At 38.0% G+C, this 20,435-nt stretch overlaps 1 protein-coding gene across 1 annotated transcript in view; it reads right to left on the bottom strand.

Moving 5' to 3' along the window:
• Positions 1–131: 131 nt before the first annotated feature.
• LOC117973379 (RIMS-binding protein 2-like) overlaps positions 132–20,435 on the bottom strand; it is a 134,202-nt gene continuing 113,898 nt past the window's right edge. Inside the window, exons 19-32 of the mRNA XM_059033137.1 lie at positions 19,771–20,238; positions 18,202–18,351; positions 17,312–17,470; positions 14,022–14,834; positions 12,714–12,831; positions 12,047–12,199; positions 11,769–11,938; positions 10,431–10,599; positions 8,756–8,821; positions 7,783–7,886; positions 6,895–6,939; positions 5,815–5,886; positions 5,014–5,148; positions 132–2,679 (exon numbers count right to left, since the gene is read on the bottom strand). Coding sequence (XP_058889120.1) covers positions 2,497–2,679; positions 5,014–5,148; positions 5,815–5,886; positions 6,895–6,939; positions 7,783–7,886; positions 8,756–8,821; positions 10,431–10,599; positions 11,769–11,938; positions 12,047–12,199; positions 12,714–12,831; positions 14,022–14,834; positions 17,312–17,470; positions 18,202–18,351; positions 19,771–20,238 — 2,805 coding nt within the window. The 3' untranslated portion in view covers positions 132–2,496. The remainder of the gene's footprint in view (positions 2,680–5,013; positions 5,149–5,814; positions 5,887–6,894; positions 6,940–7,782; positions 7,887–8,755; positions 8,822–10,430; positions 10,600–11,768; positions 11,939–12,046; positions 12,200–12,713; positions 12,832–14,021; positions 14,835–17,311; positions 17,471–18,201; positions 18,352–19,770; positions 20,239–20,435) is intronic.

Here is a 20,435-nt window from a genome sequence, read left to right as displayed (position 1 = left end):
AAAATTGTTACAGTACCTAGTGATACATTTCATCTTGAACCATACATTTAGAAATCCATTTGCGGTCATGAGGAGTAATGATAAACAGGTTTTTAAGAAAATGCTGTACAATTTAGTTATTTTATGTTGGGTAATCTAATTTTATTTACATCATCAAACTGGTCAAAATTGTATAGGGGTGAAACCAACTTTTAAGTTTATGGTACTAAGTTTGTACCATAGACTTTCTCCTTGTATCTGATATTCATCTGCATTTAAAATACCCAGTGTATTTGTGGAACTTTAAAAGAAAATCCTATAAAATGCTGTTCTAAAAAATATTAAATTTATTTATATAAAAATGTATATTACACATTTACACATGCACACACTCACAATAATTGATTACCACAAACATCGGCCAATGAGTTTTGTAAATTCATAAAGCTAGCACACAACTGCAGACTTTATACAAGTTACATGTTTCTTGAAGACACCATGGGGAAAGCTTTAACTGATTATAAATTTGAATTTACAAAAAAGGCAGTCTGAAAATCAAGTATAAACATTTAAAAACAATTTACAAGTGGACAAAGTACAAAAGAGCAACGGTCACTCAAACTATGTATTCAAGCAATGCTAGAGTACTGTGAATTATGGGTTACAAAAACACATCTAAGGGAGTATGGATAAAAAGCCTGTTTTGTTTTGGCTAAATGTGTATCTTAAGTATTACAGTAAGTTTTCTCTTTTTGCGGTCTGATCTTATTTTTAGATGTGTGTTTTTTAAACATTTGACTATTTAACACTAATGTGTCTTTTACAGTTCAACATCTTGTAAGTTTGAGGAAAATGGGGGAGGGATATGTGCTTGTCTTTTTAAGCAAATTGATATGGATGTTAAAACAAACTTAAGCAGCTAAACGGGAGAAGGTGTTGGCCAAGGGCTTTCGATAAATAACTACTGCAAGTAATGTTAAGAACACCTAATCTAAAAGTAAATGTTTCCCCACCCAAATATTTTGTGGCTTTCTGTATTGGACCAAAATTGCCAAGTTTAAACATGTGTTGGAATGTAGGAGCCATTAGGCAGAAAATGCATAACAAATGTTTAATACTGCTAACAATTTCAATCCTGACTGATCAAGCGACAGGAATAAAAACATAGAGTGAATATTGTAAACCTTATATGAAAGCCAGGTTACAGTGCTTTGGTTTCCTTGCAACAAATTGGCTAGATCATTTTAAGTTGAAAACGTTTTACTTAGGTTTGTTTAGTATTTCAACGGCAATTTTTGTGCCAAAAGCTTGAGATCCTTTAGAACAAAGTGTAGGTCTGCAGTGGGAATTTAGTCTTTGACAGAATATTGTGGATAATTATTTTATACCACCCCCAAGAGGTTATACATTGAAATGTAATCAGCAGCACATCACTTGATCACATCACCTTAACTACATTTTTTTTTTCTAGTGATGGAATGAAAGAACAGAATGCACACAGTACATACACATTATACTTGCTCCATTCACTGGACACAGTACAAACCATTGTTGTGCATTTATAAGGCAGACATCAAGGCTGGTTTCAACTAGAGATTTCATGACCTGTTTAATACTGGTAAACTAGTCATGACTGAATTTAATTTGTTTTATTAACTGGGAAGGACATGCTAATTCAAAGGGAATTATGTTTTTCTTCCAAGTTCAGGTACCAAAAACCCATGCTGCATTTCTGTGGACCCAGACAATATGTAGGCAATGTGGGCCTAATGCAGAGAATCTAGAGAAGGGTGGTCCTGTTGCAAAGATGCAGGGAAAAGTCCAACAATGAATTTCAGCTCTAGAAAAATCCAATACATTGCATTTCAAGGCATAATTAGATTTGCAACCATTACATATTACCCACATTAATGTGAATTAGTCATGACACATTTCTGATATTCAAGCACCCAACGTTAAGGTGCAGAAAGCTGCCTTCTCTACATGCAACATTTATCAAACCATTGTAATAACAGGGAAGTATGGTTTGTACCATTGTTTCACGGAGTGCTGTAATTGGTGTTTGCTTTAAATCAGTACAGGAACACTAGAACGCAAGGTCGTGAATGCAACAAAATGATTCTGTAAACAGGACAAGGGCAGCATGTGATGGCTTTTGAGGTGGTAACAAAAAGGGTTTTGTGTATTACTTGACCATTCTAAGTTGCGTTTAAAACGTGGGAAAACAAGTTTTAAAATGCCCTTCTAGTTTTGCTGCTAATTCAGCAGCTTTGAAACACTTGTAGAAATTGCATAACATTTGTGACATCTGGTCCTTGTACCATCAGCTGTTAATCCCTGGATTGAAATAAAAATGTACCTTCTGGCTCAGCCTAAACTTGTACCCTACAGTACTCTTGACTAGTTGACAGCAGTCATGAAAAAACTAGTTTTGACACCTATTCATTAATTTTAAAATTACAAGACTGGGAGATTTTACTCTTATTCCATAATACTTAAATATTTATAAATAAAAACTTATTTTACTGCTCCAAGTTTTTTCAATAGTTTCTTCCCTTTTGAGAGCAGCCCCTTTTTCTTTTTGGAGGAGAATTCTCTACCCCTAATAGGGCTTCCCATCCCCATTGTTCCTGGTCCAGATCCGGGGTGTACAGTAGGAGAGGGGGCTCTCCTGGAGGGTCCAGCGTTTTCTGAGGGCACCTATTTGAGGGTGGGGTGGGGGTACAGGCAAGGGTTAAGCAGAATATTTTATAGATTGGAGTATGACAGCAATAGATTTCATTAACACTTTATATTAACGTGCTGCTTATTCATATTTTACAATGCTTAAGTTATAAAATGTGAACACATTATAGATGGTTTATAACCATGTAATAGCCATAGACAGAATTAGTTGTATAAAGGGGACAGTTTCTAGCCACCTATTGTACTATGGGATGTTTAAACGTAATTCCGTCTGGCTGTTGCATGGTTATAAACATATATAACCCTTATTAACTAACAGTTATTAAGCATACATAATATATTTATAAAACATTAATAAGCAGCATCATAATAAAGTGTTACCCTTTTTAGCAGGTTTGTTATTACCTACCACTTTTTAATAATGCACAAATGATGTTTAACTGCAATGTTTTACATGAAGCTGCATATTGAATGCCATTTATTCATGGTTATGCTTGACAAAATGTAATTTGTTGTACATTTTATATGGAAAAATAAGCACAAAATTAATAGTGGTTAAAAAAAAAAAAAACACTATTTGGGCCTTACGTGCAGTCACTTCGTACATCATTTACCCACAAAGGCCAATTTTAGTTGAACAAAAAAATATTTCAGCGCATACAAATAAAGTTCAAAAGGTTGACATATGGAAGTGGTTATATAGTGTGAAGAGGGTACAGTGAAACCATACAAATCTAAATATTCCTTGAATGTAACCATGAGCTAAAAGGCTGCTTTTAAAAATGTAAGACACTAGGTAAGAGGGCTAGTGCTCATTTTAACCATGTATTAAACAGGACAAACTGTACTATCCTTTTATTTATTTGTATTTGTATATATATATATATATATATATATATATATATATATATATATATATATATATATATATATATATATAAAAAACTACCATCCGTAGAATTCAACAAGCACCATGTAATCAAATGAAGTTCACTATTTCTTTTGTTAAAACCATGATACATTCCTAATGATGCAATGTTCCAATTGTCACAAAAAAGTTTGTTTTTTTAAATGATTATGTTTTTTGCATTTTCGCCATTGTTCAGCATTCCTTAGGGGAGATAGGGAAAGACTGCACCCCACTCGATGTCTAGATTGAAATTATGCCTTTTTTTTTCATTCTTGGGACCTAACAATTCAGAATTTAAAATCATTACTACGAAAACTTTTTTTTTTGTTGTCCATATATTTTTTGGTAATATTAAATGAAGCAGGGCACACTACTTTGTTGGAAGGCTAAATCTCTGTAAAGTAAGGCAATATAAGGAACTGTAAACATTTAAAAAAGGAATATAAAACATGCAAAAGGCCTTTTAGCTTACCATGATTAACATTAGGGATACTTGTTATGATCGACAAACTCTTAATGTACAGCACCCAGAGAAACAACTGAAGATACCATACCTCTTGTCTAATGCAATTTGCTGGGTTTACTTCCAGACATTTAATGTTGGTTTACTGTGTGACTTCTTTGTCCAAAGATCAGAAATATAGATTAAATAGTCATTCTGACAATATCAGATGCATGAACTTTCAACTCTTTTTGATTTTATTTATCTATATTGTGCAGCATTTATATACAGTTGATACATTTGTAAATAAATTAAGAAAAAACAAACAAACAAAAAACATTCTGGACCACACAAGTAGTGGTTCAAGAAACACACTTTTAGAGTTTATGAGCCACTGAAATTATATAAATTGTAGTTGCGTTTGAATAACAGTTATAACATCTACACTAAATTGTTGGAAGCATTTTTATATATATATATATATACTCCCACGCCATCTGCATTAGATTTGAAAAGGTTAGGTCTTGGTATCTTCAGTTGTCCACTTACGTGATGGCTACAGTGCCTTTAAGCTGTGAAATGAACACTCTTCTTCTGTTCCCAAGCAGGTGAAAAAAAGAAATAAAAATGCAGTGATGGCATTTTAATTATCCACAATATGAATATGAATACAATTATTTCTTTTGGTTAAAAAATGAATGTTCAAAATCTTTAAATTAGCATGTAATAACAACCTTAATATCATCTGCTTAACTACATGAAAATTTCAATTTTAAATCCAAGCACTCAAGTTTAATGAGACTCGTGCTGTAAACGTCTTGTGTTTTGGGAAAACATTCGGATTGTAAAATATATCTCGCCAACCTAGACAATCTCGAAGGACTGGTAACATGATATACTTTGGGACTGATACCTGATTCACTGGGTGTTAATTTATTATTTGAAACAAACCAAAAAAAAAAAAAAAAAAAGATCATGCTGGGGAGAAAGGATGTACCCTTTTGGTCTTTGTCCGCACTGGGGTGTCATGGGCATGTCGAGAGGGAGTTTCAGAGAGATAGACTTCCACATCATCAGGCACTTCTTCAAGAAAGTTTGAAGGAACAAGACCTTTATGTCCATTAATTTCTCCCTGCCAGAAAAGATGTTTTTAATTAGTTTGTCTTGCATTTGAATGTAGTTGCATCACGGGGACATTTTGCATGTAGCACTGGGGGCTGATGACATAGGATGGTTGTAGGGGCTCAATGTGTTTCCACAATGGCATTTATCCTTATGACGACATTAACTCTAAAGGCTGGTTCATATTTGAGTCTTGCGACCACTGGGAGACTGTCGTGTTGAATCAGCAGACAGTTGCAAGACTAGAAATCAGTCAGTAACACGATTAAATATGAAGTGAAGTAAACTTGCATATGCAGTTTCACATTACCTGAGCTGTAGGTGCAAACAACTTGTGCATCCCATGTAGCAATAATTAACATAATGTACAATTGTACTATTTATATTGCAATAGCAGGTCCAGCTTTAACAGCCTTTAAATAATATTTTTTTTAATGGATTGCATCAGTAGGCTAATTCTTAAGTACAATGTTAGCAAGCAATGTCTGATTCGTAGGCAAATACCTTGAGATTTTGAATAGTACTTGTTGACTTTATTTAAAAAAAAGAAAAAAAAATACTAACTTGCATTTGGGGAATTTGTGAAGCCTGGTCGGCATCTTGAATAGTACATGCTAATGGCGTTATATTAAGTACACCTTAGCCCCTTCAAGCAACAACAGTAAAATACACTTACGTAATAAAATCCATCTTCATCGATTTCTCCAAACACAGTAATGATGTCGCCTGCACAGAATGTTAGTTCAGCCTGTCACAGAAACACACAGTATCTAAGTGAGACATTTAATAAGTTTCCTTAAGACTAATTAACCTTTAGACTGCTAATGGCAAGTAGATGTATTATAGTGCTAACAAGACGTATCTCTTTAGTCCCAGACATTATTTTGGTGTACAGTTGTAGTACAATGTAGCGTCCCCCCAAACAGTCAGATAGTTTAAAAGGCGACCACAGGCAACGGCAGCAGTCTGAAGGTTAAATAATAATTTAAAAATCTAATAATGTAAGGGTCTGTTTAGGATACTTCTGTCATTTCAAAAAAGACACAAAAACAAAAGAAACAATGGTATTAATTAGAATGAAGGTTAGTCCAATTAGAAAAGACAAGTTCATTCTCATTGGAAAATGAATGGAATGCTTTGGCCTCTCTCTCCCTCTTGGGAGCTTGATCCTCTAACTCTCCTCTCTGAGGTCTGAAGAATGGAAGAACCATATACAGCCAATCCCAACAAAGAAAAAGGCTGCATGATTGTGACGGGGGTGTTGGTTAAAAACAATGTGATGCATATGGAATAAGGAGGCAGATTAGACAGAAGGGGACACGTGACAGAATTGGAGTGGATGCAAGGATGTCCTTTGTGTCTTTCAGAACCACAGCCCAGCTCCAAATTCTAGATATGTTATCATTTGAACTGACTCAGGAAAATTGTGATGGGTTTTTGTAAATGCAAGACAAGATTGTTGTTTTGCAATTAGTCTCTTTCTCCCAAGGACATTTTTATGCATTTTATACTTCAATGAAAAGATGTACTGCTCTACAACTGGCGGGAAATCAATCCTTTATTGCTTGGGGTATACAAGCCATCTTGAATGTTTACAGACCACATCACTAAAACCAATACCAAAACAAAGCTATGCTTACAAGCCGCATTGCATAGCAAATCAATCAGAAACCAAACTAATTAGTTCTCCCTTAGATTAGAAGCCCGTTCAAGACACACAAAAAAACATTTTTTTTTTGTATCTCAAGTAACTCACCTCAAGTTTCAGCCTCTCTCTGCCAAATTCTCTCTCCCTTTTTCTCTGCGGCAGTGCCAACGTGAAAGTGAAAGTAAATGAAACCGGAGTGTAAAGGGTATAGAAAGTAAACTGCAGCCTTTGTTTAGTTTGTTTTTTCCCCCCCCTCTTGATTCCCATCTCGTCGGCAGAAAAAATAAACCTGGTCACACCAACTGTCAGCATAACAACTCAAAGTGCCACGTGTCGCGCTGAAAGTACTGATCACCAGAATGTACCCTTCCCTTTAAAAAAAAAAAAAAAACTACTATATGTCTGTGTTTAGTTTGGCAGAGACATTAAACAATTTACATCTTGCAACAATAAATTCAATGTTTTCTATAGGGAACTATGCTTTTATTTCCTATTGTAGTGTATCTTTCCCAAGTACACTCTAAAATGAAAGGTGTAAATACAGTTGTAAAATACACAATACGACAAATACAACATTGAAGTACAAAAGCAATAAGGCCCTGCACATTGGGCATTACCAGACATTAAGAACCATTAGGATATAACTGCAACCCTGAACTGCTTTAAATGCATGGCAGTGCCCTCTGTGTTAGGTCTTAATGTTTTAAATAATAGGGAATAAAGAAACCTCACCAACAGACCATTTTGTCAGTTTGGTACTCAGTCGTTTTGCAGTTTATCGTGCTTTCGCTATGTACCTTTGTATTTACTGTATGATGAGTTGTACTATACATGTTTTTTTACTAAGCTGTGTATTGTCATTTTTTTCACTACAGTTTGCCGTGCTTTGACCTTGATGTTCTACAGTAAAGATGCGCTATTTGTTATTCTTAAAGTCAGACATGAATTACTGGCGTACTGCAAGAATACAAAGTAAAACAAAAACACAATCAGTACCTCAACATCAACATTTGGGGAGCTCTCTCTCGGGTCATAGTCGTAGAGAGCGACCATCCTCGTGGTGGATACGGAGTGCTGTCTGCCACTCCGTCTGTTCCGTTCTGTTTCAGTATCAGCAGAGAGGGAGGAGGTTAGACCAGGTACCTGTTACAGGTGGGATAGTCAGCTAATACAAACCCTGTTATGTCTACGGCCTCTTTTGTGAAGTGATTTTCAAGAAACTCGAAATGCCGAAAAAATTGACGACGAACTGTTTGCCCTGCAAAACTCTTGTATTGCACTGTATTCAGACCATTGCACAGTTATTTAAAAAGAGGAAGCCCTACCGGGGGTTTCACAGACTCTTTACCATTATTAGAGAGAGGTCAGGTAGTCTCGAGATCAGGGTCTGTCAAACATGTTAATATTTATTTTAAATAGAAATGCATGCTTTTTTTCTCCTGCTGAAACATAGTTTCCAAAGATCGCTGTTTAAATGTTTACACGGTTGCATCTCTTTCATCATTTCTAAACTGTGAAATAAGATTTGTGATGGAGTTCTTTTCTTTGTAGAACCCCTGTGTTTCACATGCAATCGATCTCTAATGAAAAGCAAGTGCTCAGGTGCTTTAAACAAGTCCAAAGATGCACCCCTTTTTGATGTCTTCAATAATCTCAAAAATGCTCAGCCACACTTTCTAAAAGCAACTTTTCTGCTGATCATTTGTAATTGGTGAACAGGCCGAACTGATATCCACAACAGCTAAACTTCAAATGACAACAAGAAAGTAATGCAATCTGCTGGAATCAACGAATGCGAACAGAAGGGACACTGAATATCAATATTTAAATGTAATAGTCAGACGTGCATTTAGTTAGTTCATACTGTTTAAATAAAAAATACAAGTGTCTAGACAGCCCAAAGCATTGTAGTTAAAAAAAAAAAAATAGCAAACAAATGAAGGAAAGTTAGTTTGGAAGAAGCACAGACCTCGTTTAGACTTTCGGGACCTGCGGTTAACTGAACGCGCACTGTCTTTGAAACGATCACAGTTCACTTCACGGGAAAGGAATGCAAACAAACAGAAACAAGAAAAAGATATGAAGAAGCCTAAGAAGGAGCCGTATCATTTCTTGAAAACAGAATAGACATCATGACACTCCAGACCAAGAACTCAATAGCACGACCCAGCTCAAAAGCAAAGGAGACTGGCTATGGTGGACAGTGTAGCTACTTCAAGCTTTCCAGAGATGACCTTTATGGCATTGCCTGTTTAGTTTAGATTTTAGTGTGCACAAACTTGAGTAAAAAGAAACACATGCACAGTCTTGAGAGGAGCATGATGTCTACCAGGAAAAGGGTCGAGATCCCCATTCTTACCATTGAATACCAGGTTTAAATGATGTCTGTGTTGTGCTGATTGTTTTAAATGCTTTTAAAATGATATTGACACACGGTAAATGTTCCTTCAAACTAGAATTCCTGACTTTTACCCAAAACACTCTTGTTTTAGATTCTATTTCAGCTCAATTAAAACACAAAGAATAGCCCCTAACATACAAGTTGATAAATTAATGCAGAACTTCAGTCATTTAAACCCGATAGGACCTGACCCTTTTCCTAACCCAGTGTAAGAGAATGTATAAATGCAACAAAAAGATTGAGGAATAAACGAGTCATCGATTGGTATGAAAAACAGCAAATAACTAGTCATCAAGCTCTTACCCACCAATCTGCAGAGAACAAAGGTATATGGGTAATAGAAATCTGTATTCATAAATTACCAGGACACACCTAGATGTGCCAGAAACAGCAGTAACGGACACATTAGTCAAATCCCGTTTTTATCAGGACTAACATAATAAAAGAGCAGTTCTGGCTGGGGAGTTGAAAGGATCCATGTATGGAGCTGGAACAGTCCAAGAACACATTAGGAATGCATCAGATTGGACAGTGACGCTGTCTCTGCAGCGATGGACAATTACAGCCTCCAGCTATCAAGATGAAATAATCTCTTAAAGCTACTTGGCTTCCCTGAAAGGTAGAATGAATCATTGAACCATTGCTGTAAAAACTGACGTGCTCGCATTCAAAAGTGTAAATTACTTTTTAAATGTAGTCGCAAAACAATGACCCCTAGTGGAGAAAACGCGACAACAACATCAAAGGTACATTAACGTGTATAATATTAATGACCACCCCATACATTTAAACCCCTTAGATATACCAACCTGTCTCATTCTTCGTTTGCTGAATACATCATATGTTTCATATGCTTGGTGTTTGTATATAGTCTTACAAAGGTAGTCAACCAGTAGACTTCAAAATGTTTAGAAAATGTGCCACTGCCAAACACTAACACAATGTAAATGGTTAACAAAATTAAACTTGTTCACCTCTCTGCATTCCTATTTACCAGTCTATACCAATAAGAGCCTGTCAGAATTAATTCCCATACAAAGTGTGGCACGGCACATTTTAGACCTGGTAATTTACACTCACAGATTGTATTACCGTATCACGACTAAGTTAAAGTGTGTTACAGTATTTCACCAGCATTACAGTGTGCAGCTCTGGCAAGGGCTGCTGCCATGGTGAAGTGAAGGCAAGCAAATGCGGACCAAATCACAGCTTTAAAAGAAAGGAGGAGAGACTTTCTCAGCACCTATTTTTTCTACGGGGGTGTTGAGGGGGAGGAATCCTTGTTTGATGAGTTTCTCCATCATTTCATCATCATCTGTTTGGATTTCAGAGACCATGTTGCAAGGGATAAGGCCATCTCTCCCACAGATCTCCCCTCTATAGAATCCGTCGGTGTCCTTATCTCCATACACCTGGGAAGACATTTATTCCAGATAAATATCAATGGTCGGAATCTCACAAGCTGATTGGTCTAAAAAATGCTCAGTAATCCCAGGTAACCTCTTACTTGAGACCTCATCCCCATTAGCAGGAAGTAATATCTGTACCTACCACAAGGAGTGAAAAAATACAACCCATCACAAAAATAAAACACACATTCCATATTTACATGAACATATAATCACGGTAATACCCTCTACACATCCACAAGTGGCTATGGACCCTATTGTCTTGGGCTTATTGCTGTGTTGGATAAATTGCATTATTATACAACACAATGAAACTAAAAACATGAGGGTACCTCCATTTTAAGAATATTTATCCTAGCAAGGATAAGGGCAGTGAGAAAACGGCAGACATTGCAGTAGAGAATTATATAGGTACTCAATTAATAAAAGAAAATTAAATAAATAAAAAGCATATTTTATCATTATCCATATTACAGTCCCTAGGAGGTTACAATTATTTATTTTACCTGAAACCACTGAAGCTGTTATTTCCAACAGATTGTTTAAACTGCCTTACATATGGTGCTGTCAACCTAGCTGTTTATCATCAGATACTCATCTTTTTTTAGCACATCAATTCTGTTCAATTTGGTGATCAAGAAAAAAAACGAATGAACTTGGCTTCCCTTGGTGTAAACACAGCTGTGATTGGATTCTAATAATTTACTGAAGGAAATAAGTAACATTGATTCGAAAACAAAACCCACATCACCAAATCACTTGAAGGAAGTCCACAGCTCACACACGTCAAAGGGTTTCTTTGTTTAAATAGTGCAGCTGGTTTTCTAGTATAGTTGCCTTGCCAAAGCCAGTCCAAAATCCAGGGGAGAAATCAACTAACAGCCAAGGCAATGCAGTGTGAAAAGTAATTCATCCATTTCCATTTCCAGCCCTATCCTGATAATTCATTTTCAAGCCCAGGCTATTCATTGATTTACCTGCTGTTACTGTGTGTTGCGATTTGCCCTTCTCTATACCTTCTCAATACAATAAAGGACCTGGATGGAAAGGCTTGACTCTGGCTTGGACTCTTAAAATACCTGCCACAGTGATCACACCATGAACAACAAGATGATTACGAAGGAGAGTTCCAGCTAGTTTCATTTACCCTACTTTGGCTGAGAGAGCCCTACCTTTATGATCTGTCCTTCTTTGAAGGGCAGCTCTTCGTCCGCAGCATCGGGATTGGGGGACATCGAGAGGGGGTCGTAGTCAAACAGGGCGACGAATATTCGTGACGTGTCCTCTGGCTCGGATTCTTCATAGAACTCTGGAGAGTGCCGTTCTCGGCCGCCGTAACCATCTGGAACACACATTAAATACTTCAGGCCGTATTTTGAAGTAAATGACTTGCCCACGTCTGACAGTGAATTAACCTTGCATTGCATTTGGCTTAATGCTGCACACGTACCATATCGATGCTCAGAGGCCATACCGCGTTGTAATGGCCATTTCCTGTGTCCAGGTACAGTGCGATAGTAAACATCCTCCTTGACAGGTGACATATTCCTCTGACCCCCTGGCCGGGACCGTCCGGCTTCACTGTTACTGTCCATGGTGATTTCTACAGAAGATACCAATGAAAGCATTGCATTTAGTCATTTCTTTTTTCAGATTCAGGTGTTTTAAGCAAAGGAAGAGTTTTAAATAAAGGAATCGTTATAAAAGAGCAGGAACTTTAGTACAGAGGGGTCAAATTTGTTATGTAATCAGTTTTGATTTGAGGCCAAATTAAACTAAACCTTGAACTCTTTAGAACTTTGGCTCAAACAAAAAACATTTATTTAACATTTAACAATCAACCATTTAACAATCAACCATTTATTTTGTTTATGTCCCATTTATTTTGTTTATGTTGTTAGATATAGTTGAATCAGATATTGAATACTGGGCAAACAAACCTAGTATGAATAACAAACTGTTAGATATGATTCCACCAGAGCACATCACTTGCTTTGCATCTTCAGAGTTAGCCAGGAGATAATAGCCAGTCTTCACACACCCTGTGAGAAACACTGCTAAACAGACCACCCAAGCCCTGGTTTTATCCCACCCAAGGAAGTGATGATCAAACTAACCAATGGAAGGGACCATCATGGGCCGGGGCCGCTGCTGGACTGCACTGCCGTGAGACAGCCGTCGACCTGAGTGATCCATCCGGTCTGCTCGTCCTGTGGAGGAAGGGTCACCTAAAATCTTAAAGCAAAGAAACAAAATCGGGGTTACAGTCTCCTGCCGAACAGGGAATAACCAACGACGACGACAGCAAAAATAAATCAATGCGCATGTTTTAATTCCAAGTCATTAAGCAAAAAATAAAAAAGGGCAACATAAATTAGCTTTTAGATTTTAACTAAAGACCATTACAATTGTTTTTTGTTCTGTATTTTGTATTTTTGTAATGTGAAAAGCTAGATGATGTTAGAAAAGGCAGTGCAGGATATTTCAACCCATTTTACGAAATGATTGGAAACAACCATAATGGTTTCTACCTGGAACCCTAACATGATGGCACACAATAAGCTCCTGTAAAAACAAACACAGTTTCAGCACAGCACGTTACATGAGAGGAAGTCTGTGTGTGGGGGGCGGGGTCAAACAGCAAACACTTTTATGGATTTGAGTGAACGGAATGAAATGATTCATTTCACAGAGCTAATAGCAACTCTAAAGAAGAGTTCACACTAGCTTTGATGATACTGGCCTTTAATCCTGGGTTCAGAGAGTGCTGTACTTTTTGTAGATTCGCGCTTTGGTTAATGTGATGGTTGTTAGTCAACACAGCAATCACGAGAGAACACAAGTTTTTTACAGATGAATCCGCTGTACTCCAGCCAGAAAGGAAAAGTACCACAGAAAGCTCACACTTTCAACAATGAAACACACCATTGTGGTTTGACTGTACAGATGTTTCTGATGTCATTGCCCCAGACTTTGACATGGACTAGTGCAGACGTAGACGAAACATATGCATCAGAAACTTTGTGGTGACATTTTGTTCACTACAAAGCCAAGGTGAAACTTATGGTTGGACCACTGTCTTTGAAACACAATTTTATTTTGTCTGCATTATTTTTTTTCCCCACAGAAACAAGAAACAAGCATTTTCTTGAATGGCCTTTAGGTAATCAAAAAATGAAATGTAACAAAAACAACAAAAAAAAAATAATCAAAAAGCAGAAATCACTGGACTTCCTAACAAATCAAAATGTCTACGAGCAACAAAAAAAAAGCTTAAAATCTCAATAAGGGCAGAAGAATAGTCAGGAAAAGCACAAATACAAATTAACCATAAAGGAGAACCCACAGAAGGACACCAAGAAAATGATGCAAATGTACTGATTTGAGATGCTAATGTAAAGCAGATGAGTTTCCAGATCACACACCGGACTGTCTTCAATTTCCCTGTTGGCCAGCTTTGCAACAGTATTTGCTGCCTCTAAGTCTTTCTGATTTGCTTTCGATTCTGTCCTTGAGGCACTGTGTCTCGCGTCGTTCGAGACTAAGTCCTTCCTATAACTTTTCAGCAGAGCATCCTTGTCGTGTCTGCATTTGACATCCTGCGTTTTAAAGTCAGCGACGTGCACAGTTTTAGCCACTGACAAGGGCTCGTCACCAAAGTCTTCTTCGACACTGCTTTGTCTGGTCAAAGTTCGCTTTCGCCCGCTGGCCTGCGCAGTGTTTCTTCCCTCTGAGGAGCTGTCTGAATTATAATTAGAGTTTGCACCTTTGAAGGGGCTCAGATTGCAATAAATCTTGTAATTGAGGGAGCGAGCCTCCTCTTCCTCACTGCCACAGTCCAGACCGCTATCAGGGCTTCGAGTGCTCTGTCTGCTTGACCTGATGCAACCCCGCTCCTCATACGCTGAGCAGCTTTCCATTCCACGAGCGTATGCTGCAGCTCTTTGTTTCTGGAGAACATTGCATTTGGTGGGGGACAAGAAATACTGTTTTCTGACATGCTGGTTGTAGACCTTGATGGAGGCACTACATCTTCCTTTAATGTCTTTAGTGTTTCTGGAAACAGCACCATAACCCTCCTCCAGCTTCTTACTCTGGCTCGTTTCGCCTGTGTCACAGTCATCCTCTGCTACTTCTGGGATACTGAAAAGTTTTTTACTGCAACGTTGTTTTTGGGGTGACATTTCGAGCTGTATTTCGAAATCCTCTTCGTTTGTATTGTTATGCTTACAAGTAGCCTTTAAAAGGAGTTTAGTTTTTTTTTTTTTTTAAACAGGCAGGCCACAACACAGTGTGTGTGATAAAATGGGAAAAAAAGACAAAATAAAGATAGAATTAGTTATTACAGGCAATGGCAAAACGTAAGGCATGCAGTTTCATTCCATGAAGGAAATGACGTGCTTTGAACGGGAATCTGTTGGGGGGGGGGGGGGGGATATAAAAAAAGACTGTGGTTTTGAGATTCACAGTTTTGATGAGAGTGTTAAACTCAGTTTTAAAAACAAAAACACACACAAAAAAAACCCACATAAGAAACAAACACATACGACTGCAAATTATAATCCGTTGTGATAAAACAAACAAATGCCGTGACAACAGTGAAAAGCTTTAGAAAAATAACGTAATAATTTTTTGTGAATTGATGAAACTTAACTACTAAGTTCAAGGGCAGCAGACCATTTGTGAATATGGATATTTAGTTTGTTATGTGTCCTTTTAAATCAAACTAATTTTTTGTGTTCTTGTGTGGGACCCTTCGCTGGTCCTTTGCAGTTTAAATTTGTTTAATTTTGCTTGTACACTTCTAAGGTCAGAGGCCATCCTCAGCCAGGACAGAGTTCTCCCTCCCCGGATTTGTATTTTGCTGCACAGGAAATTGTTCCTGTCAATCAAATTACCAAGCAATGGTGGAAATTCCTACAACATATTTACAACATTGCCACCAATCTTCTCCCTGTTTTTTAATTCTTTTAAAATGTTATGCATTGGTTGGCAATAGACTGAACTGGATAATACACCTTTCTGCATCTGCAGGTCAACGAAAAATGTTTCCAACACCATCTGTTATAAATACTGTAAGTGATAAAATCCAAGCAAATGAAACGGTTTAAAATGTAGAACCCCATTGCAGGTAAGTGGAAGTAGAATTGTTGTTTAGTGATACAGTATGCGTATGTCAACTTTCAGGCTTTAGCATAAAAAATGATCTACTCTAACAGTATTGTTAAAGCAAATCAGTCTTTATGGTTTTATTTTATTATGTTCAATGACACTTATCGGAAAGAAACCATCAACCATCTGCTTGAAAAGAAAACAAATGTCTAGAAACTAATATGGAACCGAAAATGCTCTTTTGCTAAACCTGTGTTGTGTATGTCCCTTGCCCAAAGTCATTTATAATGGAGACAATCTTACAAGATACAAGTAAGCATCTACAACTAGATAAACAAAGAATAAACATGGGACAAAGACAAAAAAGGTGAGTAAGTCATTTCATTTAAGTAGAGTTACTTAAATGAGATTCCCGCAGCTTTATTTACCAAGCTGTAAACATTCTAACAACCTGTGTTCATCACAATGCACAAAAAAGTATTAAAAGTGAATAGATTTTCTTTAAAAGCTTACAATTTTCTGCTGTGTTAAAAAAAAAGTAATTTGTCAGTATGCCTAAATAAGTCCAGTGTATTGCAAAATCACAATGCATTTTTTTAAATTTGGAACATCTTCATCCATTTATTGCTACTGTATATTTAGTACAGTTATTTGTTGGTAGACAGGATCCACAGAAAACCTAGAAAGAGATTGTTAGCATACTACTTTTCCATCTCTTATTTGGTGCACCCCTTTAGTACTGCTGTTTTACTTTAAACAACAGAGCTTCCTTTACAAACAAGTGTACCGATATCTTTTCTCTATTTGTAAAAATGCTAATCTTATAACTAGATTCCCAGTGTGTTAGTTATACTTCATGTTTCAGATTTTGGTCTGATGGTGTGAATAATATATCTTTTGTTTTGGGGGCGGGGGTGTGCAGCAGCATGTTTATTTACACATTTAACATTTTGCAACCTTATATCGAGGAAGCCTTTATCAAGGTTTACCAGTGAAAATGTTATTTTGCAGGGTTCCATGCTTTTCCTGTGGTTATTCCATGCATTCACCATACTTTTAATGTGCTTTACCACACCTCACTGGGCTTCACAATGCTTACCTGTGCTTTACCATGCTGTCACTATGCTTTTACATGGTAAACTTTTATAAGAGTAAAGGTGCTCGGTTTATTAACAGAATACCCTATATTCTTAATGACACCCTCCACTAATTAAATGGGACCTTACAAAAAACTGAAATGAAAACACTATTTTGTTTTGAAAGCCTCCTCACACACACACCAGCAGGTGATCTGAAGAGCATACAGCCCTGTAGTACTGTACTGCCAACAACAGGACTCTCTCTCCCTCCCCAGGAAACTCATTTACCCGAGGTATCTAGGCACCCGTAAAAGCATGAGAGGATGGGAAGCAAAAGAGCGGGTGCTAAACCTTGAAGAGGAAATCTTCCGAAAGGCAATACCATTAGATGCACCAGTACACCGAGGGTTTGCACGCTCATCCGTTCTCTTAGTGATATCTGTCAGACAGCTCTCTGAGGATGGGTAGGTTCAACCCCGGGTTAGTGCTGGTTATCCTGGGAACGTGGGAGGGACGGCTCTTACCTTGAGAGCGCTGTGAGAGGTGATGCTGCGCCTCCGCCCGCCTTCCTCCAGCTGCATCTCCGAGTACAGCTCCTCCTCATCCTCCTCCATGATGTCAGACAGGTCAGAGCCGCGGCTGCTCTCAGTCTGGTAATCCTCGCTGTGGCTGTACTGGAGAGGCTGTGCAGGAGGATAGAGACTCTTACCTGGGGCAACACTCTTTCTGTATCTGCACTCGCATTGCTTTTGTTATTCCCTGTGTATGTATGTCTCCATTTAGGGACACTTGTTGTATACTTGTTTTCGTAAGTGACTGAGACTGAGACAGAAATGTGCAACCTCACATCTGAAAATTAAACTCTCTACTTTATCTCCTAAGAGATGAATGGGCTAGTATTTCCTGCAATCTTAGCAGTTGTTTTAGCTGTTTTAACTGTAGTGTTGCAACGTTTGTCATTGAAGTTAAGTTTCTTTTAGTATTTCTAAATTCAGCACTATTATGTGTTTAACAGTTACGGACAGATGGAAACAGTGACCAAGACTCCATGATCCACAAACTTTAACTTATGTTTGCTATCTTGATTTTGATCTGCAAGGTTTTTTCAGTTTGTACCTCAGTCACGGACACTTAATAAAACCAGGTTTCTTAAAAGCGGAATGCTGGCATGATGTATATGTATATTTGTTTTGCAGTTTAAAAAACATGTAGTAGAAAAGAGGCTACTCTACTCCTGTACTGAGAAAATTCAACATTTTGAGAAAGCAAGATATCCCAAAGAGCAACCCCCCACCCCCCTCCGGAATACATAACACACTTCTATATTACACTAATCAAAACTTGACTCTGAGTATCAGAACAGATTTTAAACTGACATCCATTTCAATACATGCGAGCTGATGTTGGCATTTACCTGTCTCCCCAGTTCCGAGCCTCTCAGAAACTCGTCCACGGAAGCCCCCTGCCTCTTCCTGTGTGGAGACTCATACCCATCTTCCTCCTCGTCGGAGTTCAGTGGGTGAATAGCAGTACTTCTTTCACTGAAGATATTCCTCTTCTCCATCTGGAAGCAGGAGAAGCACAATGAAATTGCACGCTTTCCAGCTACAGCTCTCCCTGGGTGTGTTATTTTGTTATCCGGCTTACTGTGCAAAATTATTAAAAACCACAGAATTAGTGAAAGGCCACTGTACAGTATAGTGCATGTACAATTCAGTGTCAAAACAGCCTAACGTGAACTAATCAAATCTGTCAATTATCGAATGGTGAAATGATGAGTGAGCACTGTTGATGATGTAAAACAACAAGTTAAAAGATAAGTGTTTTCTATTTTTTTTTTGTTTGTTTTGCAAACCAGGCTTGACATAGTAAAGCTGGCACTATTAAAGACTATATTCACCATCATTATATCTATATTGAAATATGCTGCAGAAAAATCTAAAGCAATTTTGTTGAAATGTATTTCACTGGAGGCAGGATTCCCACAAGTCAGTCTTGGTGGGATTACTTGAGTTTATTTTTGTTATTAGAATTTCATGAACTAGCAGTGGCTGTGCAAATACTTACTAACAGAGTGTTTTTATTGGAGTGTATTTCATTTTATATAACTCACGCTAATGATGTTCTTGTAGGACTTGGGATTTATTTGGCTCTTGAAAAATAAAAGATACACCCAACATGAAGACAGCAGCATTACAGTGAGGGAACACGGAGTCTAATCTGCAATCAAGCTCCACAGGGAAAAACTTTAAAAAGAATAATAAGCCGTTTAAACAGACAAAAGATAAAACGCTGGGAGTATATTAAGAACCCTTTGCCTTCATGAACTTTGCGTTTATGCATAACTTTAATTATTAAGCGAAAATGTAAATGGTTTGACCCACATACACTGCACACAGAGACAAAAGCGTTTGTAATTAGAAGTGTGATTACTGCAATCAACAAGTTGCGTTTGGAGACTATCATCAGAAGGATCATCGCGAGTCGGAAATGTTATTTATTTATTTTCAAAGCAAGTGTTAAGAAGCAATTAAAAAGCAGAATGCTGACATGATTTACATAGATTGAAAACATGCAGCTGTAAACAGGATAACCAAGTCTTGTAGTGAGAAAATTAGAAGTCTGGCGAAGGCTAATGTTTCACCTGCCTTTAGATAAGTACTTATGGCAATATGGCAACAGTAATACTGTATTCTTGTACAATGTAACCCAGCAACACATACAGTCTGTCTGTGCGTCAGACTTTACTTTTACCTTCTGATGGTTTACTGCTCATTAAAATTGGATCTTATTCCATACAGGGTCAACAGCACAGCACATTATATATTTACTCGGATAACCAGACCTACTGAACCTATAAACGAGGTCTCATTTCTTACAAGCATGGCACACCAAATACAATTCACCTGATCCAGAGTCCCACTTGATGAACCCATTACCCTCAGACAATGGCTTGGTGATTGTAAAGAGAGGAAGCACTCACCCTGTTGCTCTCGGCAACCCTCTGTGCTGCCTCTCTGGCAATGGCCTTGGCCACAGTGTTGGGGATGGGGGCTCCCTGAGGCTGCGGGAGGATTCTCTGGGGAGAGGGGGACCTGCGGTCCTGCGAGGGGCTGTGGAAGTGCGGCGGCTCCAGGGAGTGACCGGGGTGGATGGGTGAGGGGGAGCGAGCCGGCTCCCACGGCTCAGTCAGCCGCGCACTGTGAACAGTGCCGGGCTCCTCTTTGGTTTCTGGCTCTCTGGCACTTGCTAATGGCTTTGGGTTGGGAGCAGAGCGGGGGTGAGGGACAGGAGGCAATAGAAGGCTGTGTGGAATGACGGCGAGGGGGGAGTCCTGAGACTCTCCTTGTGCTGATATTGTCCTGACGATAACTTCATTGGCTCCTAAACACTGGAGCCGCATCAACTCCACCATCACACTATCAGCTGTGGGGAACATCACTTCTGCAACCTGCAGTGCAAAGAAGAAAAAAAAAAAAGTTTATCACCTTTTAGAAAGAAGACATGCCATCATTCAAGAGGTAATTTCTCTTGTATAGCTCCAACTTCTACACCTACATGCTAATTTTAAAGACAGCAAACAATTTCCTTTTTCCAGCAGGGGGCACTACAGCATTGTCTACATCTCTAGAACTAGTGTCATCATGT

The sequence above is a fragment of the Acipenser ruthenus genome, chromosome 11, assembly GCF_902713425.1.
Source record: "Acipenser ruthenus chromosome 11, fAciRut3.2 maternal haplotype, whole genome shotgun sequence".
NCBI lineage: Eukaryota > Metazoa > Chordata > Actinopteri > Acipenseriformes > Acipenseridae > Acipenser > Acipenser ruthenus.
Note: the sequence above shows the minus strand (reverse complement) of the source record. Positions and strands in the feature narration are given on the sequence as shown.